The sequence below is a fragment of the Chinchilla lanigera genome, unplaced genomic scaffold (assembly GCF_000276665.1).
Source record: "Chinchilla lanigera isolate Chin_1 unplaced genomic scaffold, ChiLan1.0 scaffold00010, whole genome shotgun sequence".
NCBI lineage: Eukaryota > Metazoa > Chordata > Mammalia > Rodentia > Chinchillidae > Chinchilla > Chinchilla lanigera.
Window position 1 is genome coordinate 31,852,117 of NW_004955411.1, and position 24,841 is coordinate 31,876,957.

The 24,841-nt window shown below is 38.8% G+C and overlaps 1 protein-coding gene across 2 annotated transcripts in view; it reads left to right on the top strand.

Moving 5' to 3' along the window:
* Aim1 (absent in melanoma 1) overlaps nt 1-24,841 on the top strand; it is a 116,064-nt gene that overhangs the window by 70,163 nt on the left and 21,060 nt on the right. For both annotated transcript variants that reach the window (XM_005377829.2, XM_013510790.1), the window contains exons 3-12: nt 748-3,058; nt 5,698-5,745; nt 5,831-5,949; nt 7,506-7,674; nt 9,319-9,458; nt 17,549-17,675; nt 20,444-20,479; nt 21,202-21,359; nt 22,205-22,331; nt 22,423-22,568. In XM_005377829.2, coding sequence (XP_005377886.1) covers nt 748-3,058; nt 5,698-5,745; nt 5,831-5,949; nt 7,506-7,674; nt 9,319-9,458; nt 17,549-17,675; nt 20,444-20,479; nt 21,202-21,359; nt 22,205-22,331; nt 22,423-22,568 — 3,381 coding nt within the window. The remainder of the gene's footprint in view (nt 1-747; nt 3,059-5,697; nt 5,746-5,830; nt 5,950-7,505; nt 7,675-9,318; nt 9,459-17,548; nt 17,676-20,443; nt 20,480-21,201; nt 21,360-22,204; nt 22,332-22,422; nt 22,569-24,841) is intronic.

Here is a 24,841-nt window from a genome sequence, read left to right on the forward strand (position 1 = left end):
AGTTTGAGGCCAGCCTGGGCTACATAAGCAAGTTCAAGGCCAGCTTCCACTACATGGTGTGATCCTGCCTTAAAAAACAAAATAAAACAACAACAAAAAAAAACCAGGCATGGTGGTACACACCTCTAATCCCAGCACTGGGGAGGCTGAGGCAGGAGGATCACTGCAAGTTCAAGGCCAGCCTGGGTTACATAGCAAGTTCCAGTCCAGTCTGAACTACATAGTGAGATCCTGTCTCAAAAAAAAAAAAAAAAACAAAGCCAAAAAAGATTAACTTTTTAAAAGTTATAGTAAAATAAAAAACACGTGATTGATGTAAAGTATGAAAATATATTAAATATTTAAGTTTATTCTAATGTTCAGATCCTGCAATATCGCCCACCTGTAGTACCATGCACTTTGTATATATATTAGTGCTCCATAAATTTGTTAGCCCTCGGGGCTGGGGATTTAGCTCAGCGGCAAAAGCGCCTTCCTGGCAAGCGCAAGGTCGTGAGTTCAGTTCCCGGTACCGGAGAAAAACCAAAAAAAAAAAAAACAAATTTGTTAGCCCTCATTTTCTTAGTTACAAAACTTAATCATTCCTCATATTCAAACAAAAAATCCATTAAAATATTCGATAATGTATTTAGGATGGTTTAAATGTTTCGTAGACAAGGAAGATGTTGGCTTTTCATAGTGTTCTAGTGCATGTGTGTGTTCACTTTTTAAAACTAGGTCAATAACTGTTCTGCTTTTTTCTTGCAGACCTGCCAAACCCAAGCATGTGGAACTAAATCTTAAAACTCCTAAGAATCCTGATAGTTTTGGAAATGAGCACAACCCATTTAGCCAGCCAGTTCATAAAGGAAACACTGCCACCAAAATCTCCTTATTTGAAAACAAACGGGTAAATAGTAGCCCACGACACTCTGACGTCCGAGGCACAAGGAACATCCCTCCCTCTAATAAGACATTTGTTGGGAGGGCAAAGCTGAATTTAGCCAAAAAAGCCAAGGAAATGGAGCAACCTGAAAAGAAAGTAGTGCCAGTCAGTCACCAGAATGGTGTCCTGGTGAAGGAACCATCTGGAGAAACCAAAGTTCCTCTTCCTGAAGAAGAGATTCTCCCAGCACTCAGACAAAGGGGAGGAGAGCCCATGGAAGGTCAAGCTTTAGGTCCTCAGCCCAACCGGAATGATACAAACGATGTGCAAACAGATGCTGGCTGCCCCTCAGAACCAGTGGTTACTGCTCGGATCCCTACCCAGGACCAGAAGCACGTAGAAGTTGACTCTGAAGCTGCCGACAGCAAAAGACTTGTACTTGAAAATCTGATTCATACAGCACAAGATGTCCCCTCTAATGGTGATACCAAAGATATATCACCAAAGCCACAAAATACATCTTCTGACTCAAAGCCCTCAGTTGAGTCATCTAAGGGTTTGTCTTCTGCATTGCCTGTCCTCATTCCTGTGGATGTTCCCAAAGATATATGTGCTTCACCTCCCATAAGCAGTTTTCCATGCACTGATCTAAAAGCGTCAGAAAACCATAATGGATGTATTTTACCTGCATCTCACCATAGTGAAAAAATGCCACTCTTCAAAGTTGGAGGAGGAGAGGCAAACCCTCCATTGTCCCCAGAGAACAGCTCAGAAGCTATGAGAAATGATTGTCCATCCAAGGTCCTTGTCCAGGTCAGGTCTTTTGTACTTCCGGTGGAGAGCACCCAGGATATGAGCTCCCAGATCATCTCAGAAAGCTCTGAAGTTAGAGAAGTGCAGTTGCCAAGTTGTCACAATACTGAACTTGAGGTGGTTTCCGTTGCAAGTTGTACTCCCCCGCAAGAGGAAGTAGTGGGCGATACAAGCACGTTGCCCAAACACACTTGTTGCAAAGAAGAAGAAATAGCAAACTCCAGCTCACATGTCATGCCAGCTGAATCTGGGCAAGCTCTGCCTATCCAGGCTCAAAGTGAGGGCAGCCAAATACCTCCAATAGCTGAATCTAGCCCCATTAACTCTCCAAGCAGCAAAATTTATTCAGAAACTCCTCAAAGACCGGATCAGAATGTTGTAAATGGCCAGGATACCCCAGCTAGTCTTTTGAATGTCTCTACTGGTAGTGACGACAGTGTGTTTGATTCTTCTTCTGATATGGAAAAATTTACTGAAATTATAAAAAAGATGGACAGTGCAGTGTGTGTGCCTCAGAAGAAGAAAAGGGCCAGAACACCAAACTCTTCTGCTCCTCATTTTGCCATGCCTCCTATTCACGAGGACAATTTAGAAAAGGTGTTCGATCCCAAGGTGTTCACTATTGGTTTGGGGAAGAAGGAAGGTCAGACAGAAATGTCACCGGCTTTACATCTGATGCAGAGTCTGGACCCCAAATCCAAAGTAAGACCCAAACGTGCATCCACTGAACACAGTCTCCTCTTTAAGTCCTTGCACCCTAACACTAATGGGAAAAGTGACTCTCAGGTGACTCCAGAGATAAATGACAAAGAGAACAGGGATGTCATCAATGGTGGAGTTAAAAGGTCGAGGCTAGAAAAAAGTACACTTTTCTCAAGCATATTATCTTCTTTACCACAAGACAAAATCTTTTCTCCCTCTGTGACATCAGTCAAAACTATGACCACGTCTTTCAGCACTTCTCAGAACAGTTCTCCATCTCTGACTTCAGTGGGGCAGCCCGTGACTGAGGGTGCCCTGCCCAGTGGCTCTGACAAAGAACAGCCAAATGTTCCGCCCCACAACTCTGCAAAGGTCTTCAATTTCAACTCATTAACTACGTCTCATTCAAGTTTGAAAAGTCCAAGCCACCTGGAAAAGTACCTGCAAAAAGAAGACACCAAGGAAAATCTGAATTCACAAAGCAACCTACATTTGCCAGAAACTAAATTTTCCAAACTGAAGAACAGTGAAGATATGGAAAAGACTAATATTGAAAGTGTTCTTAAGTCAAATTCGCCAAATCTTGGAAACAACGACACTGATTTTACGGGGCTTTTCAAATCAAGTCTGTATGATCCAGGCATCTCTTTTTCAGCAATGTCATTATCAGATGCACCGGTGAGTACTAATATGGTGTCATTTGGGATATTTATAAGGGCTAGGGAAGAGAGGAGTGGTGAGCACGTCATGCTGTCCTTTAGAAATAGTTCTGCTTGTGTGTGATATTTTTGTATTCAAATTTGAAAGACCTGTGTACGGAGGATCAAGCAAAAAGGTTTAAGACTTCTCAAGACATTTGTGGTCATTAGGGAGAATGAGGTACATATTTTAAAGTATATATGAATTTACATGAAAAGTATGGACGAGGGTTTGGAGACAGATACATCTTTTCTCTTACTGACTCTGTAAGAATGCTCAATACTTAGAATTTTAAAGATTTGTGAAGCTGCTTCCTCTATTTGGAACAGCCCCTCCTAGCAAAGGAACTTTTTCATTTCTTCTTTCATATTTTGAGATTTCACCCATTATTCACAGGAATGTTTATCTTATGCATCTAAGAAACAATTCTCTGTTAACTAGGAACTAGTTTTCATCAGTGAAATTTTTTTCCTGCAAAGTTTTGAAGCATAAAAACTTTAAGTTTACATTAGAGCTTTCCGGGACTGGGGATTTAGCTCAGCGGCAAAAGCGCTTGCCTGGCAAGCGCAAGGTCGAGAGTTCGGTTCCTGGTACCGGAGAAAAACCAAAAAAACTACATTAGAGCTTTCCTTTAATATTATAGTGAGGATCACAAAATACAGTACCTGGGGACAGTGATTTCTCTGTCATCTTTTATCTAATTGCCAGAGGTTTCCTTCTTGTTTGGTGTTTCGGTTTGTTCTGTCTTGCGGTACTGGTTATTGAACTCAGGACCTTGTGCATGTCCGTATACTCTATCACTGAGTAACACGCCCAACCAAGAAGTTCTTTTCCATACTGAGTTTTTCATGTGAATTTCTGCCATTCTGCTCCCAAGCTTGACACTCAACCTGAGGAAGGACAGTGAATGAGGAAAACAGAGTACCAGGTTACAGCTCAGCTTTCTTTGCCTAGAAGCATGAGGGGAGCTTGAATTCTGGTGGCCTACCCTGCGAGCCAGCTACTTGGCAAGCATAGGATTCTGACCAGCAGAGAATCCCTTGTTTCTGTCCTCATCTGGATAAAGCATGTTTCAGAGTGTTGTGTTGATTTTTGCTGCAAGCCTGTCATAGAATGGGATTCTAGAAGCTCTTGCAAAATGTATAGTAGGGTTTCTAACTGCTGTGCAGATTCCCTTTTTCATGTGATTATGCAAACCAGTGTGTTTCACCCATTTTGGTTTTAGGACCCATTTACATTTAAAAATTATTGAGAACATCAAAGAACTTTTGTTTGTATAGGTTCTGCCCATCAGAATTTGCTGTATCAGAACTGAAAACTGAGTAGCGTTTAAAACACTAGAAAACACTGGCCTTCAGAACAGTGACATCATCTCATGTCACGGAGCCTTGACTTTTCTGTGTACTTGGGAGAGAAAGAGATGGAAAGGGCAGATAACCTCTCCTTATTATGAAAATAGCTTTGGCCTCATGGACACTCTGAAAGGATACTGGGGACCCCCAAGGACATCTGGGTCATACACTGAAAGCTACACCTGCCCTTAACACTTAGAAATCATCAGATTCTCTCTTCTCTCAAGTGCAATGTGTCTGCTGGTCTACTTCCCCTTCATTGTGGCTTTGTTCTTTTTAATTAGTCTAAGAAGTCTGACAACAGAATATACACTTTCAGTTCATTTAAAAATTTAAGCTTTTCTTTCAGTTTATGTACTCCTAATGTGTATATGCGTATATATACATACATACACACATACACACACACATACATGTCTATACATACATATACATATATATGAGTAAGTGTAGGCCATTTTGATTTCTAGTAGTGCTCAGTAGGGCCTTCCTCTGGTCTTGTGGGCATATTCCACTCTGGTATGATGCAAGAGGAGTCAGATCAAAGCAGGCCTTAGAAGAGGCATCCTGGTTAGCATTGAAAGTAGTCCATGTTTTGTAATATTTTTATGTGTATAATTAGTATTTTTATTGTCTTATGTGTTTCTTGTTTTTCTGGTCTTGTCAGATGGTCTTGAAAAATGATTAGTTTTGAAGCCATATAAAAAGGTGTTTTGCCATCAAAAGGAGACACTAAATATACCACATGCAATGTACATTGTGACATACAGCATACACACTTTTAGTTAGACTAGTAGTTGTTCATGTGATGATAAGTGTTACTATGAAAGCACAGTATTTACAGATTCAGATAGGATGTGTGTATGAACACATAAAATTGACTCAGCTCTTTGTAGATAAGTGATTAATACCCCTAATTTCTCTTATGTAATTGAGATTACACTAAGATTATTAGAATTACAATATGTTGATTCTTACTCTGTGAACTGACATAAAACCTAGGTCTAACTTCTGAGCCCTGAGTTTTCTAGCATTAGCAGAAATAGTTCATATATTTAAATGAGAAGAAACTGAAACGTCAAATTCAGTTGGGGAAAAATACTCTTAATAGCATGAACTTAAAGGCAGTGTTAATATAATTTTGGCATAAAGCAGGATGGAAATGTTTGCAAAATGAGACATTATGAGGTAAATATCTTATTTAGGTAAAGAGGATGTTATGTAAAGTTGTAATTAATTGTTACATTTTTATTCATTTGATTATAGACACTTAGAGGAAGTGTCCAAAATAAACTCAATCCCAGACCTGGAAAGGTAAGATTGTTTTCTGTTTCTAGTCTAGATTTTACCTTTGTCTGTTGGAGTATGGTAAAATACTGCTACTTTCATTTTCTCATAGGTAGTGATATTCAGTGAACCAGATGTTTCTGAGAAGCATATTGAAGTTTTTGGTGACATTCAGGATTGTAGTTCCTGGAAGCTCTCTCCAGTGGTACTTATAAAAGTTGTTAGAGGATGGTAAGAGTGATGCTTAGGTTCCTGACTTACAATATGTTTTTCCTTAATTACCTTTTTGGTCTTCTTCACTTACAGTTATTCCTTTATCAGTGTAAAATGCAGAAAACACTATTTGTGGTAAGGAATTTACACCTATATATTCTTTTTTAAAAATTTTTATTGGTGGTATTAGGGCCTTTACATTGAGCTAGATCTCGAACCCATTTTTTATTTTGAGAGATGGACTCATTAAGTTGGTTGAGTTCCTCTGGCTGAGTTTGAACTTGTGATCCTCCTGCCTTAGCCCCCTAAAGTTCTAAGATTGCAAACCTATGTTACCAGGGCTGGCATAAAATAGGATTTTAATGTTTCTGTTTATAGGAGTGATACATGTTCATAATAGGAGAACTAGAAAAGTGCAGAGGACCAAGGTTCTTTCTTCCATATATCTCCATGTAACACTGCTTTGCATTAATTAGGGCCAATATTATACTTTGGCCTAATGAGTTTTAAACAAGTTTGATAAGAATTGCACTATAGTCATGTTGATATGCCAGATGTGACTTTAAGAATAAATAAGGGAAGACATTTTGCTAACTTTTTAAATGACAGTTCAGTGCAGAACCTAAAATTTACTTTGCAAAAGATTGGTTTAAGTAAAGAAACTGATAAAAATATAAATGTTTTGACAATTTCTAAAATTGGTTTACTAGTTTAATTGCCTCTTGGAAATGCACAAGAAATTGAATAAAGAAAAGCAAATTTTAAAAAACCACTGGTCTGGCATAAATACTTGTCTCTGGTAACTATTTATGAACATTTGAAGTAAGGAGAAGGTAGAGCTCTAGATGTCTCCATTTGATTAAATACACAACATCTTTCATGGTAGATTTTTAGCTACTTCAATATATGTATTCAACATAATCATTAGTAAAATAAAATGTGCTTTCATTCATAGATTTGGAGACTGAAAATTGTACTAAAATTTTTGCATAATAATTTTGTTTTTAATAGTCTTTTTTTTAATCTTTTGCAACTTCTGTTGGATTTTTTCTTTCCTTGAAAACATAAGCACTTAAGCAACATAAGCAACACTGTCATATATTAACATGAGGATTTTCTAAATGTTTGGCCTTTTGGGGAACAATATTTTCAAAATGCTTTCCATTGATATGCATGTAGTCCTTTTTATCAACATATACATGGATTAGACTATAATAAATAAGTTAAAATTCCTTTAAGTGAAATATTTATGCACAAAAGGAAAAAAATCCCACTACTTTAAATAAACATCCATTTAGTTGGCATATTATCATTTGTAAGTTTCTACTGACTGGCAAGTCCATAAAACATTGGTAGCTCTATATCATCTATACAATAACCCAGAGGTTCTTTAAGATCTTAAATTATCAGAGGCTTAATTATACCCAGTAAACTTTATTTTAAGGAAAGTTTTTGCTATTTTAGTTGCTAGAAAACTGATTACTGAAATATGGTATATTTATTAGCCAGAATATTTGAGTCATGAGAACCTCTCTCTCCAAGATTGACTAATGGTTTTGCTGTTTTGTTATTAGTTGGATTTTATATGAGAAACCAAATTTTGAAGGGCACTCCATCCCTTTAGAAGAAGGTGAATTAGAACTCTCTGGCCTCTGGAATGTAGAAGATACTTCTTTGGAAGGACATGAGGAAGCAGAGTCAGATAAGCCAGTAGTGATTGGTTCAATGAGACATGTGGTCCAGGTAGGTGATGATAAATCTGGATTTTGTTCACTCAGCAAATATTTATTGACTGTCACAAATGATTCTTACTTTGAGAATGATTCTTAAATTTTTATGTTTTATGAAATACGTGGGAAAATATTTGATACTTTATGGATATATGCTATATAGTAAGTATTTGCACACCTTAAATGAATCAGAAAAAACACATTCTACTTGGTTAGATATTCTGATTGGTTAGATACTTTTTATAATTGGTTAGGTAAATCCTCAAGGTAAATGTTTCACTCCTGGCCCCTATTCCCATCTTCTGTTTTTTTTTGTTGTTGTTGTTTTTGGTTTTTGGTTCTTTTCCAGTACTGGGAATCAAACTCACGACCTTGTGCTTGCCAGGCAGGCGCTGTGCCACTGAGCTAAATCCCCAGCCCCTCCCATCTTCTAAATGTACTTTACTTAGTAACCTGATTGCATTAAGGTTTTTGTTCTGTTTTGTTTTGTTTTATTTTGTTTTGTTTTGTTTTGTTTTGTTTTGTTTTGAACCCAGGGCCTCCTGCGTGGTAGGCAAGTGCTCTGCCACTGAACTATCGTATCCCCCATCCTGTGATGAGTTCTTTATGGACAGATTTTTTTCCTGTAGTTTTTGTGGCTGCTGTATCATTTCTGATTACCTTGAATAATTTACAGATGTTCTGTTTTGGAAAGATAATCCAGAAATAAGTCAGTTGATAATTGTACTGTGAGGTTCTATGTGGAATATTCAAATATTATTTGAATAGTTGAAGCCACCTTATGGATTAAGATCTCTTGGCTTAGTCATCGATGAGAAAGATGATATCAACATCTTGCATTGTTGTTCATGAAATTTATAAAACTAATTGTGTCTTCCCAGGGGAAAATTAAAATCCCAAGTTTGTGTAATAAAGATAGACACTGTTAAGTGCAAAAAGAGAAATGAAAGGTTCTAAATGAGAATGAGTAAGAATAAATAATTTTTAGCAGAGGAAAATAGCTATTTCCTATTTCTGAGTGACTTAAATGATAATTGATATTCTGAATAATTAGTCTTTTAATATTTCCAAGCACATAATATGATATGGCATAAATGAGATATGCCGAACCTTTTTTCACAATGTCATTAGTGGAATGTTTTCCTTATGTTTTTATTCATTGCTCAAATAATATTAATAATAAACTGTTTAAAAATATCTAAATCCCATCATTATGAAGTGTCCTCTCCCTTCACTTTTTGACATGTTTAACCTTTGCTGGCAGTACCTTGACAGCAGTTGAGGAAGACTCCAGTGCAGCCACTCTAGCTTCTCTGTGCTTGGATAGTTACCTCAGAGCACAGGAGCCAGCACTCCTGTGATCAAAGAGAGTCAAGGGTAGGCGAGAGAAACATGTTCCAAAGTGGTAATAAATACATTTCTGATGATCTTTGTTTGAGTATAACCCTGAGATATATGACTAAAACAATGAGCCTACCCCCAGACAGTCATAATAGGAAGTTATCAGTGCAAATAAGAAAGGGAAGAAATGGAGGTGCTCTGTGAAATGTACATATTCAAGGTTTATTTTAATCAGTTGTAAGAACATAGAATAATGAACTTTCAATACTTGGTGTAACTATTATTATAGATGTATTATATATGCGTATTTTTTCAGGATTACAGAATTAGTCAAATTGACTTATTTACTGAGCCGGAAGGGTTAGGGCTCCTAAATTCCTACTTCGATGATACTGAAGAAATGCAGGGATTTGGTGTAATGCAGAAGACCTGTTCCATGAAAGTTCATTGGGGAATGTAAGTATTTCATTTCAAATAGAGTTTTAATGAAATATTTTTGTGAGGATACTATAAGAGAAAGGACTTAAAGATATTCTGTTTCTTATTTATTGTCCTGTTGTTATTGACTAAAAGGTAGTATTATATGGCACATAAAAGTCTGATACCTTTGTACCCATGTTACTATGATTCACCTCTCTTGTAAATAATAGCGATTTATTAGAGGAGGGCAGAATGCATTTTAATGTAGGGCTTTTTCCTTATCGTAGAGGAACCTGACTCATTCAAGGCTGAGTAACAGATTACGCCTTTGTGGTAATTGAAACCATGTGCCCTGATTTTAGGTGGGATGGGAGCCAGCACACATGGTACTTCCTTTAACATTTTTACACAATACAGTTCCTAGGATGTCAGTTTCACAAATCACAGGAAGCTACAACAGTATTAGAGGGAAATGAGACTTTCAGATAAGAGAGAAACTGGGATAACGAGTGCAGACAGCAGTACGAAAGAGTCGGGTGCACAGCCCAGGGCATGTGAGAGAGGCACCTTGAACTGCAGGGAAAAATCTCCACCAAAGGTGCTTTATATTTTATGTAAAATCTCCTCCTTTTATCATGTATTTTTGTATATGTTTTCTAATATGCTCAGTGTATTAGTTCTGTGGTAGTGTGTATCATTTATAAATGTTTACATATTCACAGAATGCTCAGAACTTTTCAGTGATGAAGTGAAACGTTTAGTCAATTCTGTGACTGATTCTAGTGTCTCTGCAGTGAAGGATGGGGCAGGGTTAGTCAAGTCTTTTGCATTCTACTGATTAGAATCTTGGTTTTTATTGTTCTTATGTTGGAAAAATGATTTGGTTGTACAGAATGTAGGAACTGGGTGGATTAGAGGTCCAATTTGATTTTTGGTCCTAAGAAATCAGGAACTAAAATCTTTTTGGTACTTTAATAGGGAGTGTGACTGCTGAGACTTGGGTTTACAGCAGCAGCCATCCTTAAAGATCTGAATGGTTTATACCTTGAAGAGAAATTATGCTTGCTTTCTAATATTTCAAGGGTGTGCCAGGAAAAAAACAATAGAAATTAGAGTGCTGAACTGGGCATGGTGACATAGTCCCAGTCACTCAGGAGGCCAAGACAGGAGGATTGCTTGAGCCCAAGTGTTTAAGGCCAGTCTAGGCAAAATAGTGACACTTTGCCTCAAACAGAACACAACACAATGTAAAACAAAACAAGACAGGAAATTAGAGCAGTGTATTTTGACTTAGCCCAGGGAAGAACTTTCTAATGGTTAAAGTAGTTGAAATGGAAGTGGGCTGCTTTCTCATCACAGGTATTCAAGTAGGTGATAGAACAAGTAGGTGTCCTCAGCACCAAGAAGATGTCAAAACCAGGCACAGTGTGAGATCCTAAAGTGGGGACTAAGGGTAGTTAAGGGAGAAGATGTGTGTGAGCCTAGACACTTCCATATTTAGAGATTGGGAGGAAAAGTACATATCTAAGCAAAAAAATTTGCTTTTGCTGCCTTGAATTTTTTCACATTAAAAGAATCTATACATTTTTTTGCCCCAAAGCATGTTAGTATTGAGAAATACCACTTTCCTTAGGAAAGAATGAGAAAGGATGTCTACCGTAGATTTTAATCTCAGTGTCTGGAAGGTTTCATGACTCAGGCTTTGGCTATGTTGGAACATATTGAGCTACATTTATGCAGCGTCTCTTACCTTTGTAGGGAGGTTAGCTTTGCTTCCTAAGTGGTAGTTATACACCTTGCCCTTGCTTGCAATTTATGATGGGCTTACAGAGTGATAGACACTCTTTCCTGGCTGTTTGTTTTTGCTGTTGTTAGGATCGGGAGAGCTGCCTTGGATGTCAGTTCAAAGTTTGGGGTTACTGACTGTGGCTGGTGAGCTCAAGATGGTTAGTACTTTTACAGAGCTCCAGGGAAAGGCTGAGTGGTCTGAGAAGATTTAACTAATAACAAGTACATGAGCTCATTTTGCTTTTGTTGGTGCATCAGTGCCCTGAGCTGGAGTAGGAGGAGTTTTTGCTGTGGGGCTCTTTTCTAGATTCCACTAGGAAGAGTGTTTAGGGCCCATTCCCCTAGGTTAGGCACATCTGCACATACACAAAACAAATGTATTCTCTGTTAGATTCTTACTTGAGGAAATGGGTAATTCCTAACTGAACTTACCTTTCAGATTCTGTTAAGTGTAATTTGCTTATAAATCCTTGTTTTAAGTACTATAGATGGCTAATCTCAGCAACCATCCTCCAGAGGTAAAGGTATATAAATATATATACTAGAATGCAGATGTTCTGAATGAAGGGACAGGTTTTGGGTTTTTTTGAGACAGAGTTTCTCTTTGTAATTCAGGCTGGCCTTGAACTTGTTATGTAGTCCATGTTGGCCTCAAACACGTGGTGATCCATCGTCCTGCCTTGGCCTGCCAAGTTCTGGGATTACAGGCATGTGCCACTGTGCCCAGGCAAGGGACAGTTTTTATACTGGCCAGACATTGATCATTTTTATTATATAATGGTGGATATATATAAAAGACAACACGTGTGAGTTATGGAGCCCTATAATAAAACAAACCTTCACAGGTCCACCACCCATCATTCTTGCCCTTTTTTTCTGTTTTCTTTCTGTTTTTGTTTTTTTGAGACAAGGTCTTACTTTGTAGCCCAGGCTGAACTTCACCTCACAGTGATCCTCCTGCCTGAACCTCCTGAGTGCTGGGATTACAGGTGTGTGCTACCACATCTGGCTTCATTCTTGCCACTTCTTGAAGCAATTCTGGGAGTCCTCTTCCATGAATATCTTTACAACAAGTGATCAAAAAGACAGTGAGTGCTGGGGCCAAGTGTCATCCAGCTGAAAAGCAGGTTCATATAAACACTATTGTAACTGGGTGTGGTGGCACATGTCTGTAATCCCAGCACTTGGGAAGCTGTGGCAGGAGGATCACTGTGAGTCTGAGGCCAGCCTGGGCTACGCAGTGAAATTCAAAGCTAGCCTGGACTACATAGCAAGATCCTGTCTCAAAAAAAAAAAAAATCATGTTGTCTTCATCCACCTTATTTACAGGGTCTGGCACCATGTGACTTCTGGCTCTTCTCTAAAATAAAAATACCATGAAAGGTGAACATTTGAGTCAGTTCAAGACGTTGAGGCTTCCATGATAGATCAACTAATAACTCAGGAAAGATGACTCTCAGAACTGTTTCAGGAAGTGACAAGAACTGTAGGATAAGTGTATATGAAATTAGGGGGAGTGCTTTGAGGGAGATTAATAACAGTGTATCTTTTGTGGTAACAAATTTTTAAAAATTCAAACATCATGGTATTTCTTAATCACACCTTGAACCTAAGAAAACTAGTACAGTATGTGTTTGTGATATGTAATCTGTGGAGCATAGCCATCTTTTCCAAATTGTTTCAGGAGTACCACCTGTAAATCTTTTTTAAAAGCAGGATCCAGTCAGTGTTCGTATGGATGCATTTGGTTGTTCCGTCCCTTTAATTGCTGAAGGAACCCCATCTCTTTGTTTCCTATGCCACTGACTTGTTAAAGAACTTAAGCTAGTTGTCTCAGAGCATGTACCACATTCTGGGTTTTCTGTTTCTTCATGGTGTCTTTTCACTTGTTCCTGTGCTACGTGAATTTTCCGAAAGTGCTAGGCCTAAAGGTGTGGTTAGATCTGGGCTGAACAGTTATGGCAAGGGTAGTGCCATGTATTTCTGTCGCATCCCTGCAAGTGGCATGCGCTAATCAGCTTCCCATCAAGGACACCAACATTCGCTTGCTTGGGTAGAGAGGTGCCTCCCACATCTGCCATTGTAAAAGTTCCTTTTATAACCCATCCTCCTTTAAATAACTCAGTTGGCCTTTCAAGTAACCTTGTCTTAGGATCCAGCTGGAAATAATATTTTAACTTTGCTTCCTGAGAGTTATAATTACTTGCTTAAGAATAAGGGGACAAGATAAGACTGATTTTTCATATGTGATTCAAAGGTTATTTCTAAAAGAATACTTACACAAATACTTTAAAAACAGTACCTCAGTTTACAAACTTGTTTATGACTTGGTGGAAGATGGCGGTGTTTGTGTGGGAAAGATGGCTCTGGTTGTGTTTGTCACCTGATGCAGTTTGCGAATGGAAGTAAAGTTTTGCCCAACACTTTCGTTTGCGAACCAAATTGTTTGCAAACAGAAGCATTAGTGAGCCAAGGTATTACTGTTTATATAAGTGGCCATTGTTATTACTTCAATATTCATACACATTTGTTGTGAATACATTTGTATACATTAGTTTGTTAAGAAAATAAGCTCCTGTTTTATATTTGTATAGTTTAAGTAGTATAGTCAAACTTTATAGTCAAGTAGTACTTACTAATGTATATTGGCAGCCAGGCGTGGTGGTGCACGCCTGTAATCCCAGCACTCAGGAGGCTGAGGCAGGGGAATCATTGCGAATTCAAGACCAGCCTGGGTTACAAAGTGAGCTCAAGGCCAGCCTGAACTGCACAGTGAGACCCTGTCTCAAAAAGTAAAAATAAATAAATAAATAAATGTATATTGGCAAAAGCTCATTACCTAAGTGCAAAGGAAAAGAAAGAGTATCTTAGACATTGCTATTACATTGCCTAAAGATAATTTCCCTCTCTCCTGATAACCTCATGAATACTGTATCTTTTTGGAAGAGAATTTAGGAAAAAATGAGTCACGCTTTGTGTATGAGTTTTCAAATCCCAAAGTGCATCCAGCGTTCGTAAGTGGCTGTCTGAGTTATGAAGCAGGTCCCCCGGCACTTACTTACCGAAGGCACTACTCTCACACATACCAAATGTCTCAAATACTTTTCAAATGTATCAGTTCATGTGTTCAGTTTCTTAACAATTCCTCCTCTACCCACATTGCCTTCCTTCTGTAAATGTTACATGGCTTCAAGGGAAGTGAAATTTTAGTATCAGATGAATAAGTCTCTTCAGAACTCAAACTATAAAAGGAAATACCTAATGAAAAGGTTATTTTAGTAAGCATCATTTCAAAATCTCAACTTGTTCCTGAGCTATTTGTCTTGTTTATGAAAAATTAAGTCCCATTTACTTGTGGAGTCAGACTTTGAGGGCTTTGACTTGTTACTTATTAACAGATTTTATTCTAAAACTGCCATTAGGGTACAAAATCTACATGTAGTGTACTGATGACTGTTTTGAGCTCCAAAAAATGGGTAAATGCATCCTTAGCTGTCATGATTTAAACATAAGGAAATATAAATTACCTCCTCCTGAGTCTGTTTTCTTGTGATTTAGGGGATTACAGTGATATTTAAAAGCCAAGCCTTTTTTCCATCAGTTAATTTATTTTGAAGTATAACATTTGTGCAAAAAGGAACACAACATATCTTTTTTTTTCCCAATCATATTTTATTGGTACATTTTAGGTATACATAATGATCACATTCATTTTTACCTGTACATGATATAACTTGTGTCTTTTTTTCCCCCATTCCCTTACCCTCCCTTCAACCCCTTTCCTTCCCCATTTACAAAAGCTTTGTTTCCATTTTGTCCTTTTTTTCTCATTTTTTTACTTTTCCCTTCTTCCCCCTCCCCCCTCCCATTGTCCCCTCCCCATTTGAACATTTTTTTCCTATTTCACAATACCTATTACACATTTTGGTCTTTATTTACACTTTGGGTTTCTCATACCAGAGAAGTGATGCAGTATTTACACACGTGTCCAATTTATTTCACTTAATGTGTCTCAAGATGCATCCATTTACCTAGAAATGTCTCTAGCTTTTCCTTCTTTATGGCAGAGTAGTACTCCATTGTATTAAAAAGGCACATCTTTTCTATCCATTCATCAGTTGATGGGCATTTGGGTTGTTTCCAAGATCTGACTATAATAAACTGTGCCGCTGTAAGCATGGGTGTGCATGTATCGCTGTGGTGTGATGCTTTTAATTCTTTCAGATACCAAGATACCAAGAAGAAATTTATAACACCTTACAGTCTTTAGAGACTCTTCTAACTGGCCTGATTTTATGGTTTCTTGGTGGTAACACAGTGTGGAAGGGTGTGGCTGCTGGTTCCTGAAGATACCAAGAAGGGGAACAGCCAGGTCAAATGGAACCTGTAGTTTTAGGGTTTTGAGGAATCTCCACACTGATCTCCACAGTAGTTGTACCAGTCTGCACTCCCACCACCAGTGGAGAAGGGTTCCTTTTTCCCCACAGCCCCTCCAGCATTTGTTATTGGTTGATTTCTTGATGATAGTCATTCTTTCTAGGTGAGATGGAATCTCAGCGTTAAGAACACAATAAATCTTAAATGCAAGAGCTGAATGAATACACGGGTGGAACTATCACCTAGATCAAACAGTAGAACATGCCAGCCCCTCAGCAGTCTCCTCATTCCTCACCTCCCTTTACCAGGTTACTGCTGCCCTGACTTGTAGCACTGTGAACTAGCTTTGATCCCCCACCTTCATACCACTCCCAGCCTCCCAGCATTCTTTGGTGTGTGTGTGTGGACAGTTCTTCAGCAGTTTCTGGTTGTAATCCCTGTGTAATTAGTGAGTAGTAAGAAGTTACTGATTTATCCTAGGAAATCTCTTAACAAAAGCTGCCCTATAAAAGTGCCTTGGGCCATAATTGGGAATAAGAAAAGTAAAGAGAGGAGCATCAGACCCATTTTACCAGGAAAAGATTTCATTTAGAAGCCAGGCACGATGGTGTAGGCCTGTGAAATCCTAGCTTTCTGGGAGGCTAAGGCAGGAAGATTGTAAGTTCAAAGCTATCCTGGGCTACTTAGCCCCTTAGCAAGACTGTCTCAAAACAAAAAATGACTGGGGATGTAGCTCATTCCACAGGCCCTGAAATCAATCCCCAGTACCATTTTTTTTCCCCCAGTACCATTTTTAAAAAATTCTTTTAGAGCCATCTTCCTCTTGGTACTCTGTCTGGGGAGCATGACATGGTAAAGTACCATAGGGAGGCATTTTAGCCAGACCAACAAAGAACTGGACAGGTACACCAGGAAGCCCGTGTTGATAAAGGGTGTACATTAACACCTGCCTGATATAACAGTCACTTCTGCAATGAGCTCCCCTTTGCAGAGCCCTCCCAGGAATGAAGAAATTTGTAACACCTTACAGTCTTTAGAGACTCTTCTAACTGGCCTGATTTTATGGTTTCTTGGTAGTAACACAGTGTGAAAGGGTGTGGCTGCTGGTTCCTGAACCAAAGCACAAGTGATAGCTGACAAGCCTGGCTGTGATATCACAAAGCCATTAAAATTAGAACCAAAAACAGAAAAGCTTTGCGGCCTGGGAACAAGCAGCCTATATACCCTCAAACCCCCAGGCGCCAGTGTGCATTAAGTAATATTGCTCATGGTGGTGATCCTAAGTAAATGTGAAAAGAATAAATTGTGTTTGTTTAACTATCCGTAATGAAAAAAAAAAAATCATTAGGAGCCTGGTTCAGGAGTCAGCCTGGATCAGCCCTGCCTTTGGTACTTATAGCTGTGTGGCCTGGGGCAGTTTATTTAACCTCCTCTGTAAAAGGGAGACAACAGTATTGCTTCCTCATAGCATTGCTGTGAGGCTTAGATGGAATTAGGGCCATGTTCCTTGTCAGCTCAAGGATGAGAGCTGTTAGTAATTCCTGGTACCATGCAAAATGATTAGGTAGAACACCCTTAATTTCTGGGTACAAATGAGGCGTTACTTTTTAAAACAGTCCTTGAGATTTTCCAACTGAGGCCTCTCCAAATAAATACAGGACAAAAAATTAACTACTGTTATTTATTGGAAATAACAGAGATGTTTATACTTAGAAGAAATTAATAATATGAATTAGAATGAGTGGGCAAAGCCAGCAAAGGAGAAACGCGAAGATCAGAAGAGGAGGCCAGCATGGCTTACTTCTCCTCCTTGGGTCAACAACATCCCAACACCTGAGTGCAGCCTTACGTCGTGCAGGCCGCATCCTCTTGCCAGTGGTCCTGTGTACCAGGGAGGTGGAAAAACTGAAAGAAATAAGTGACGAGTTGTCTGTTTCTTTTCTTCTTTGGCGTTTATTTAGATGGCTGATTTATGAGGAGCCTGGATTTCAAGGTGTTCCTTTCATCCTGGAACCTGGTGAATACCCTGACTTATCCTTCTGGGATACAGACACAGCATACATTGGATCCATGCGTCCTATGAAAATGGTAAAAATGAAATCTAACTCAGTTCTTGAAGGCAGTGACTTTTTTTTTATCATGTTGATGACAGTAGTTCAGAGGATGTGATGTTGAAGCAATAAGGCTGGCTTTTTAAAAGGCAGATTAGGTAGAAATACTAGAAACAATAATTTACCAGCCACTACAGATTTAAAAAGTAGATAAGAGTGTATCCTTTGGCTTCAGGGCACCCTTAGGCTAACAGAGATGTAGACAGGTGCACAAAGCTTCAGCCCAGTGTAAATAAGAAAGCAAGAATTAAAGAACCATAGGAAGGTAGGAAGAAAGATCAATAAAACTACAGCTTGTGGGTGATGTGACAGAAGGGGCATAATTAGGAAAACTTCACTTTTTTTTTTGTTTTTTTTTTTGTTTTGTTTTGGTAATGGGAATCAAACTCACAACCTTACACGTGCTAGGCAGGCTCTGTGCTGCTGAGCTAAATCCCCAGCCCAGCTTCATGACTTTAAACTTTGTTTATTTTTGGTTTTTTGAGACAAGATCTTGCTGTATTAGCCCGTGTTGGCATCAAACTTGCCAAGTAGCCTGGGCTGGCCTTGAACTCAAGCTCTTCCAGCAACAGCTTCCAGCTTTGTGATAAATCAAATTTAGTGTTAAAGAATGAGCAGGTGTTGCCAGGTGTGGTAGCTGGTCTGTACCTGTAATCCCACCACCTGGGAGGCCTAGGCAGGAGGATGGTGACTTTAAGACCAGTCTAGACTACATGCTAGACCCTGTCTCAAAACAGAGTGAGGATGCAGAGCTGGGAAAGAGGTGGGGTGTGCCAAGCCCAGTTACAGTGATAGGTGGCATCTAGGTGGGGGTGGTGACCTGGGCTAGATGTCCAAATGAGTGTTGTCCTCCCAGCACTTGCCTTAGAAGGAGCCTGCTACTCCTTCTACCTTCCCCTTGGATTTTGCCTTGGTGTTCGTCCTTCCTGCTGGACTGCAGATTTGGGAGGAATCAGGCTGCGTCTTTGTCCTGCACTGGGGCACAGCGTATCCCATATCCTAATGGGTGTTCACTGCCACACTTGTGGTGGGGTAAGAACCATAACAGATGTATGGTTGAAACGTGTCAGCTCTCTGCAGAGCCAGTTTGAGACAAATAAGAAAGCGAGTTCATATTCTATCCTAATTTTACCCTTCCTGCCAAAGCTTTTGGCTTATCAGTATACTTGCTGGTCTTAATGCAAATGACATTAGGTTTTTCTTTTTTTTTCCCTAAAATCTACTTTTAAAGAACAAAGTTTTGTTTGTTTTATGAATGTATGAAAGAATTTCCAGGTTTTGAAGGTAGTTTGTGGTGATGATTTTATTTTATATAGAGTAGGTCCTTGATTTGCAAACAAGTTCTGTTTCAGGAGAACGTTCGTAAGTTGGATTCATTCATTCATAGGTCCGACAAAGTCTTACACACCTTTAACACAAATATACAGTGTAAAGCATAAAAAACCAAGCACACAAAAATACAGCAAGTGTCTGACACTATTGCTGTGTACAGTAAGCACACAGCAGCACAACTGTAACGTGTCCAGCAGAGACATGAGCTACTTCTGTGATTTGTCTGTATCTGTGAGTGTTCATAATGTGAGGTCCATTTGTATTTTTGAAAGTTCACAACTCGAATGTTTGTAAATCAGGGATTTACTGTATTTATTTTTTATAGTACTAGGTATTAAGCCCTGGGCCTTCCCTCTGAGCTGCATTCCCAGCCTTTTTTCTTTTTGAGATAAGGTCTCACTCAGTCACTATGTAGCCCAGCCTGGATTTGAATTTGCAGTTCTCTTGTCTCACCTGCAGAGTGGTGGGATCACAGGTGTACCCCACCACACCCAGCTGTAATGATGATAAACTCTGAAGTTTATAGTCTGAAAGGATTACTTTTGAAAAGAGCACTTCCTTGGTGTTGTATAAACTCAGGTTTGCTGATAAAATCAGTCACATTCCTTCATAATTACAGTTCATGGCAGCATTGGAACATCTTTGGCTGCTGTTTTAAGCTGTTAAAGGTATATCGGGGAAAATACAGCTTTATATAACTTTCCCATTGCTGCTTTTAGCTCTTGACTAGTTTAATATTTTTATGTAGTATTTTTTCTTTGGATTGTTTTTAGTGAGCTTTTAAGTTTTAAAAAATCTTTTTATTGTGAAAGTGTAACCACTCCCACAAACTAATCCTTTGGGATGTTTTATCTAATAGTTTATCTTACAGTTTCAAGAGTCCTTCAGATCATGTTGTGTGAGCTTCAGTAGTTTTGTAGGCCATGGGTTGCAAGATCAAATGCCTCCAGGGTCCAGGCAGGAAATACAAATGGGTGAGGCTGCCTGGCATTGAACCAAAGGGAGTGGTGGGGACAGCCAACCCCAGCCTGTGCCTGGCTGAAGGACGGGCCTTGTTCAGGATTAATCATTGCAGGAGGTGGAGGGTGCAGCCTGAGGACTTAGGCCCAGAGATGTCAGGTCTTAAATTGTTTTTCAAGAGAAGTAAGAAATACAGATTTTTTTTTTTTAATGAGAAATTTTCTGAGTAAAAAGAAAAGACACACCTCACCTACACATTCAGCTTATAGACCAGACTGCCTGTGACTCTACTCTAGACTGGCTCCCGGTGTCATTTGTCGGTTGGTAACTTCAGCACTATTTCATGTAAATTAAACTGGGATGTAATCGTGAGGTTCAGTTGCAGTGGGATATATAAAATGGTAAGATAGCAGTGGAGAACCATTGTTCTTATAGTGTTATTTTTCTTTTCAGGGTGGCCGTAAAGTTGAATTCCCTACAGATCCAAAGGTAAAGTGTGTGTGTACACATATGCATGAGTACATATACATGTGTCTGTAAAATGTCAATCCCATTCCATCTCTATGAAAATAACGCTTGTGTGACTTCATATACAAACTTCCATCACAAACCATTGCAGCCAAAGGAAGCCGTTCCAGTTTACACACACCTCCTTCAGGCTGGGGGAGGATGCTCATGGCATTAAACGTCACTAACAATATGTGTATTCATGGCTCAGGATCTTGTTGTTGGGTTAAGTTTATAATTTGTGGTTGTATTTACTAATTGCAGGGCCTGGTGTTGCTTGCCATTTAGCCAGGAAGAAACTTTTTCAAGACGAGTTCTCCCTATTCCAAAATGCTTTTCCTGCTATTCTTATTTCCCACATCTGTCCCACCTACTTTAATGGTATAATTTTAATTTTTTAAACTACTTCAGGATCCTTTGGTTCCTTAGTTTGTCCTGAAAAAAATTCTAAATATCAGTTCTCAGCATTGAACAAAAATCAGTTAAAGTGTCTTTTTTGAACCTTAGCTCTGAACTGTTCCACATCAGGACTTAAAACGTCTATAATTTTTTTTTCTATTTTATCAGTAGTTGTTATTTAGGTAGTAAAATACGATTAGAAAATTTTGTGTTCTAGGACTTAGTGATATTAAATGGTCTATGTAATGTTTAGTTATTGAGATAGTTAACTTACTAATTACTGGTGTGTCTTATTTCTCTTATAGGTAGTTATTTATGAAAAGCCTTTCTTTGAAGGACGATGTATGGAACTAGAAACAGAACTGTGCAGTGTTATCACAGAGGGAGGCAAGACAGAGGAAGCAACCGGAGACGGTCATTTGCCCCTTCTGTCTGTGGGGTCTATGAAAGTACTCAGAGGCATGTAAGTACACAGAGCTCACTGCTAAGGACTTCTTTTTTTTTTACCCCCTAACCAAGCAATCAATGTGTGCCACTTTTCTGCTAAAGACAGTGTTTCTGGTTCTGTGGCATGGTGAATTTCAGCAGTCTATCCCAGTTCTCCGCAGCCTGTTGTGGCTCACAGTTGGGAAGCAGTTAGTTGGAGGCACTGCTGTAGGGGTAGTCCAACAGTAAAGCTGGTAAACTGGCCCTGGAGCATGACCACATCTGCAGTCTTACTAGGATTATGTTCCAAGCTATTGAACTGTTAGATAGTTTGCTTTCTAATTTATGTGATCTTTTTGAATTTTATAAATCTTACACATTTTCCTATAGATGTAAACACTTGTTTTTTTTTTGTGGTTTTTTAAAATTTTTTTTTCTTTTTTTTGGTACCAGGAATCGAACTCATGACCTCAGGCTTGCCAGGCAAGCGTTTATGCTGCTGAGCTATATCCCCAGCCCCTAGATGTAAACACTTGTAAATAGCAAAAGATTCCTAATGATTTAATTCCTTAAGGACAGTTTATCCAGTTTCACTTGCTGAGGTTCGAGTCAGTTGAAACACACACACACACACACACACACACACACACACACACACACATCATGCACGTGCACCCTTGTACCCCTTTACAGAATTCTGATGTGTATGCCTTAAGTTGGTTTTTTTGAGCAGGTTCTTCTAAATTTTAGAGAATTCTAATAGTATAATAACATACAAATTCATGTCTATGTTTATATACATTTATCCATGAAACTGATATATACATGGGAAAAATTTAAATGTCTGAAAATCACTACGTCTTCATATTCTTTCACTTGCAGTTGGGTTGCTTATGAGAAGCCTGGATTTGCAGGTCATCAGTATTTGCTAGAAGAAGGAGAATACAAGGACTGGAAAGACTGGGGAGGTTACAATGGAGAACTTCAGTCTTTACGACCTATATTAGGTGTAAGTTAAAGAAGAGCGAAAGGCTAGTACTTGGTCTTTTTTGTCTCATTCACTGGCTATCGTTTGAATTTTGAAATTTTTTTCTCAATAGGATTTTTCAAATGCTCACATGATAATGTACAGTGAAAAAAACTTTGGATCCAAAGGTTCCAGTATTGATGTATTAGGAATTGTTGCTAATTTAAAGGAGACTGGATATGGAGTGAAGACACAGTCTATTAATGTACTGAGTGGAGTGTAAGTAAAATAATCTAATCAGGATTTTAAACATGGGTTTTGCCTTGATTTGTGTTAAACTAGTAGAGTCTGTGACACAGAATAGGCACTCAGTAAGTAAATATCCCAGTATTATTCAGATATTAATAAATATCTAAACATTAATTCAGTCACTTGATATTTACTGCCATATCGTTTTCATATCTGCTTTAAAAATACTTCTCATAGGGGCTGGGGATTTAGCTCAGCGGCAAAGCGCCTGCCTGGCAAGCGCAAGGTCGTGAGTTCGGTTCCTGGTACAGGAGAAAAACCAAAAAAAAAAAAAAAAAAAACTTCTTTTGGGCTGGGGATTTAGCTCAGCGGCAAAAGCGCTTGCCTGGCAAGCGCAAGGTCGTGAGTTCGGTTCCCGGTACCGGAGAAAAACAAAAAAAAAAAACAAAAAACAAAAAATACTTCTCATATAATCTTTTGTTTACACATAATAAATTGTTGCAGTGGGTTTTTAGGTATCATGATAGAAATCTACAGGTCCACTTCCCTTGTCACTCAGCATGAAAAGGTCATGAGTTTCTTATGACAGGAATTACATACTGATACTAACCTAACATTAGAAGCCTGAAGTGGGAGAAGGTCCCATTAGATTTTTCCTGTGGTTCTGCGCCTGCTCTAGTATTTCTTCACTATTGCCTTGATTTTAAAGTCACTGTTTCAATGTACCTAGAGTTATCAATTCAATGCTTGATTAATGGCAAAGCAAGTTTTTATTAAGAGATGACCAGCTAAGACTCTTAGGGATGCGGGTGATGGTAAGCCAGATTTTTTTGGCTTGAGTCATAAAAATGGAACTCACTAGCTTACATGAGTGAAAAGTTTTAGAGAAGACTTGGTTGCAGGCCTGGCAGGGTAGATGAGATCGTCACTGCCGTCAGAACTTGGTCTCTTATCTCTTCCCTAGGTTTCTTCTATGTTGGTTCTGTTTTAGGCAGGCTCTTTTCATTTGGTAATGTGTGACCACATCTGGTTTTTGTTGTCCCAACTCACTGCTTACAGTAGGAAAGGCCTCTCTTTCTCTCCCAAGTCCCGAGTTTGACTGGTTCCCAAGTCACAGATCATGTGCATGTCGGAACCCATTACTGCAGACAAGGAGGTGGCTGTGCCTGTGTGATGTGCCCATCCCTAGAGCTGGTCTATAGCCTCCACCCCACCAGAGCCACCTAGATACGATTGAGACATCAGAGGTAGTGAGGGGAGGTGCCAGGGGGTGGAAACAGCAGATGTTTATTACAGGAAGTTATCCTTTTCTTTTGTCCACTCCCTTCCCCTCTCTTTATGTGCTGGGGATCAAACCTAGGACCTTAAGTATGCTTGGCCACATACTGTACCACTAAGCTGCAAGCCACCCCGATAATTATTTTTGTAATGCAGGCTGGCATGTGTTCTAATTTGTTACAAATGAGAGTGTTCTTAAGTGGTTATATGAAATAATTTGATCTTGGTTCTATTGAAAGTGTTTTATGTTAGGTTTTTTGAAGTCATGAGTGACCTGGCTGTTTGAATTAGTTTAGCCTCAACCCTGTTGTACTTCATGAGGTTCCCTCCCACAGTAACCCTGGGTATTTGAGATGTGTCTGCAGTGTAATATACTTTTCTGTTAGTCTTGCTGATATTTTCATGTAGGCTATTACTTGTGGTGCCATCTTGGCAGAATGACAGCAACTTTGGGGTCTTCTAACCTTAGCAGAAACAGACTTCTGTTGGGTCTTATTCTGGAGCCCAGTCATTTTAGAATCACAGTTGGCTCTCTACAAAAGGCAGAAGTCATTCGAAATGGTGCTACGGCTCTGTGGTATTTTAGATTGCTTTGATTATTTAGGAGAAAATATTTAGCCAAATTATTTAGCTAAATTTATTTTATAAAATTTTTTCTAAATTATTAATTTTATTATCAAATAAAAATTTGTATTTTATTATTAAAATTTTTTCCAAGTTATTTTTCTAAATTTTAGAAAATATTTAGCTAAATTATTTAGCCAGTTATTTAGGAGAAAAATATAATAATCACCTCAGTTTGGTGAAGTTGTACATTTTTATACTTAGCAGATTTGTTGGTTCCTTTAGTCATGTGCCAGTCATTGCCTTAGCAAATGGGGCCACAGGATGCTGGGTAGAATTTCCTCAGGCCTTCTATATTGATGGCTTAGCATAGGTAGAATTATTGTGCCTTGAGGCAGTCTCCTTTCCTTTTTACTCAGCCTCTGCTTACTTGAAATCAGTTTCCTTTATAAGACATTGCT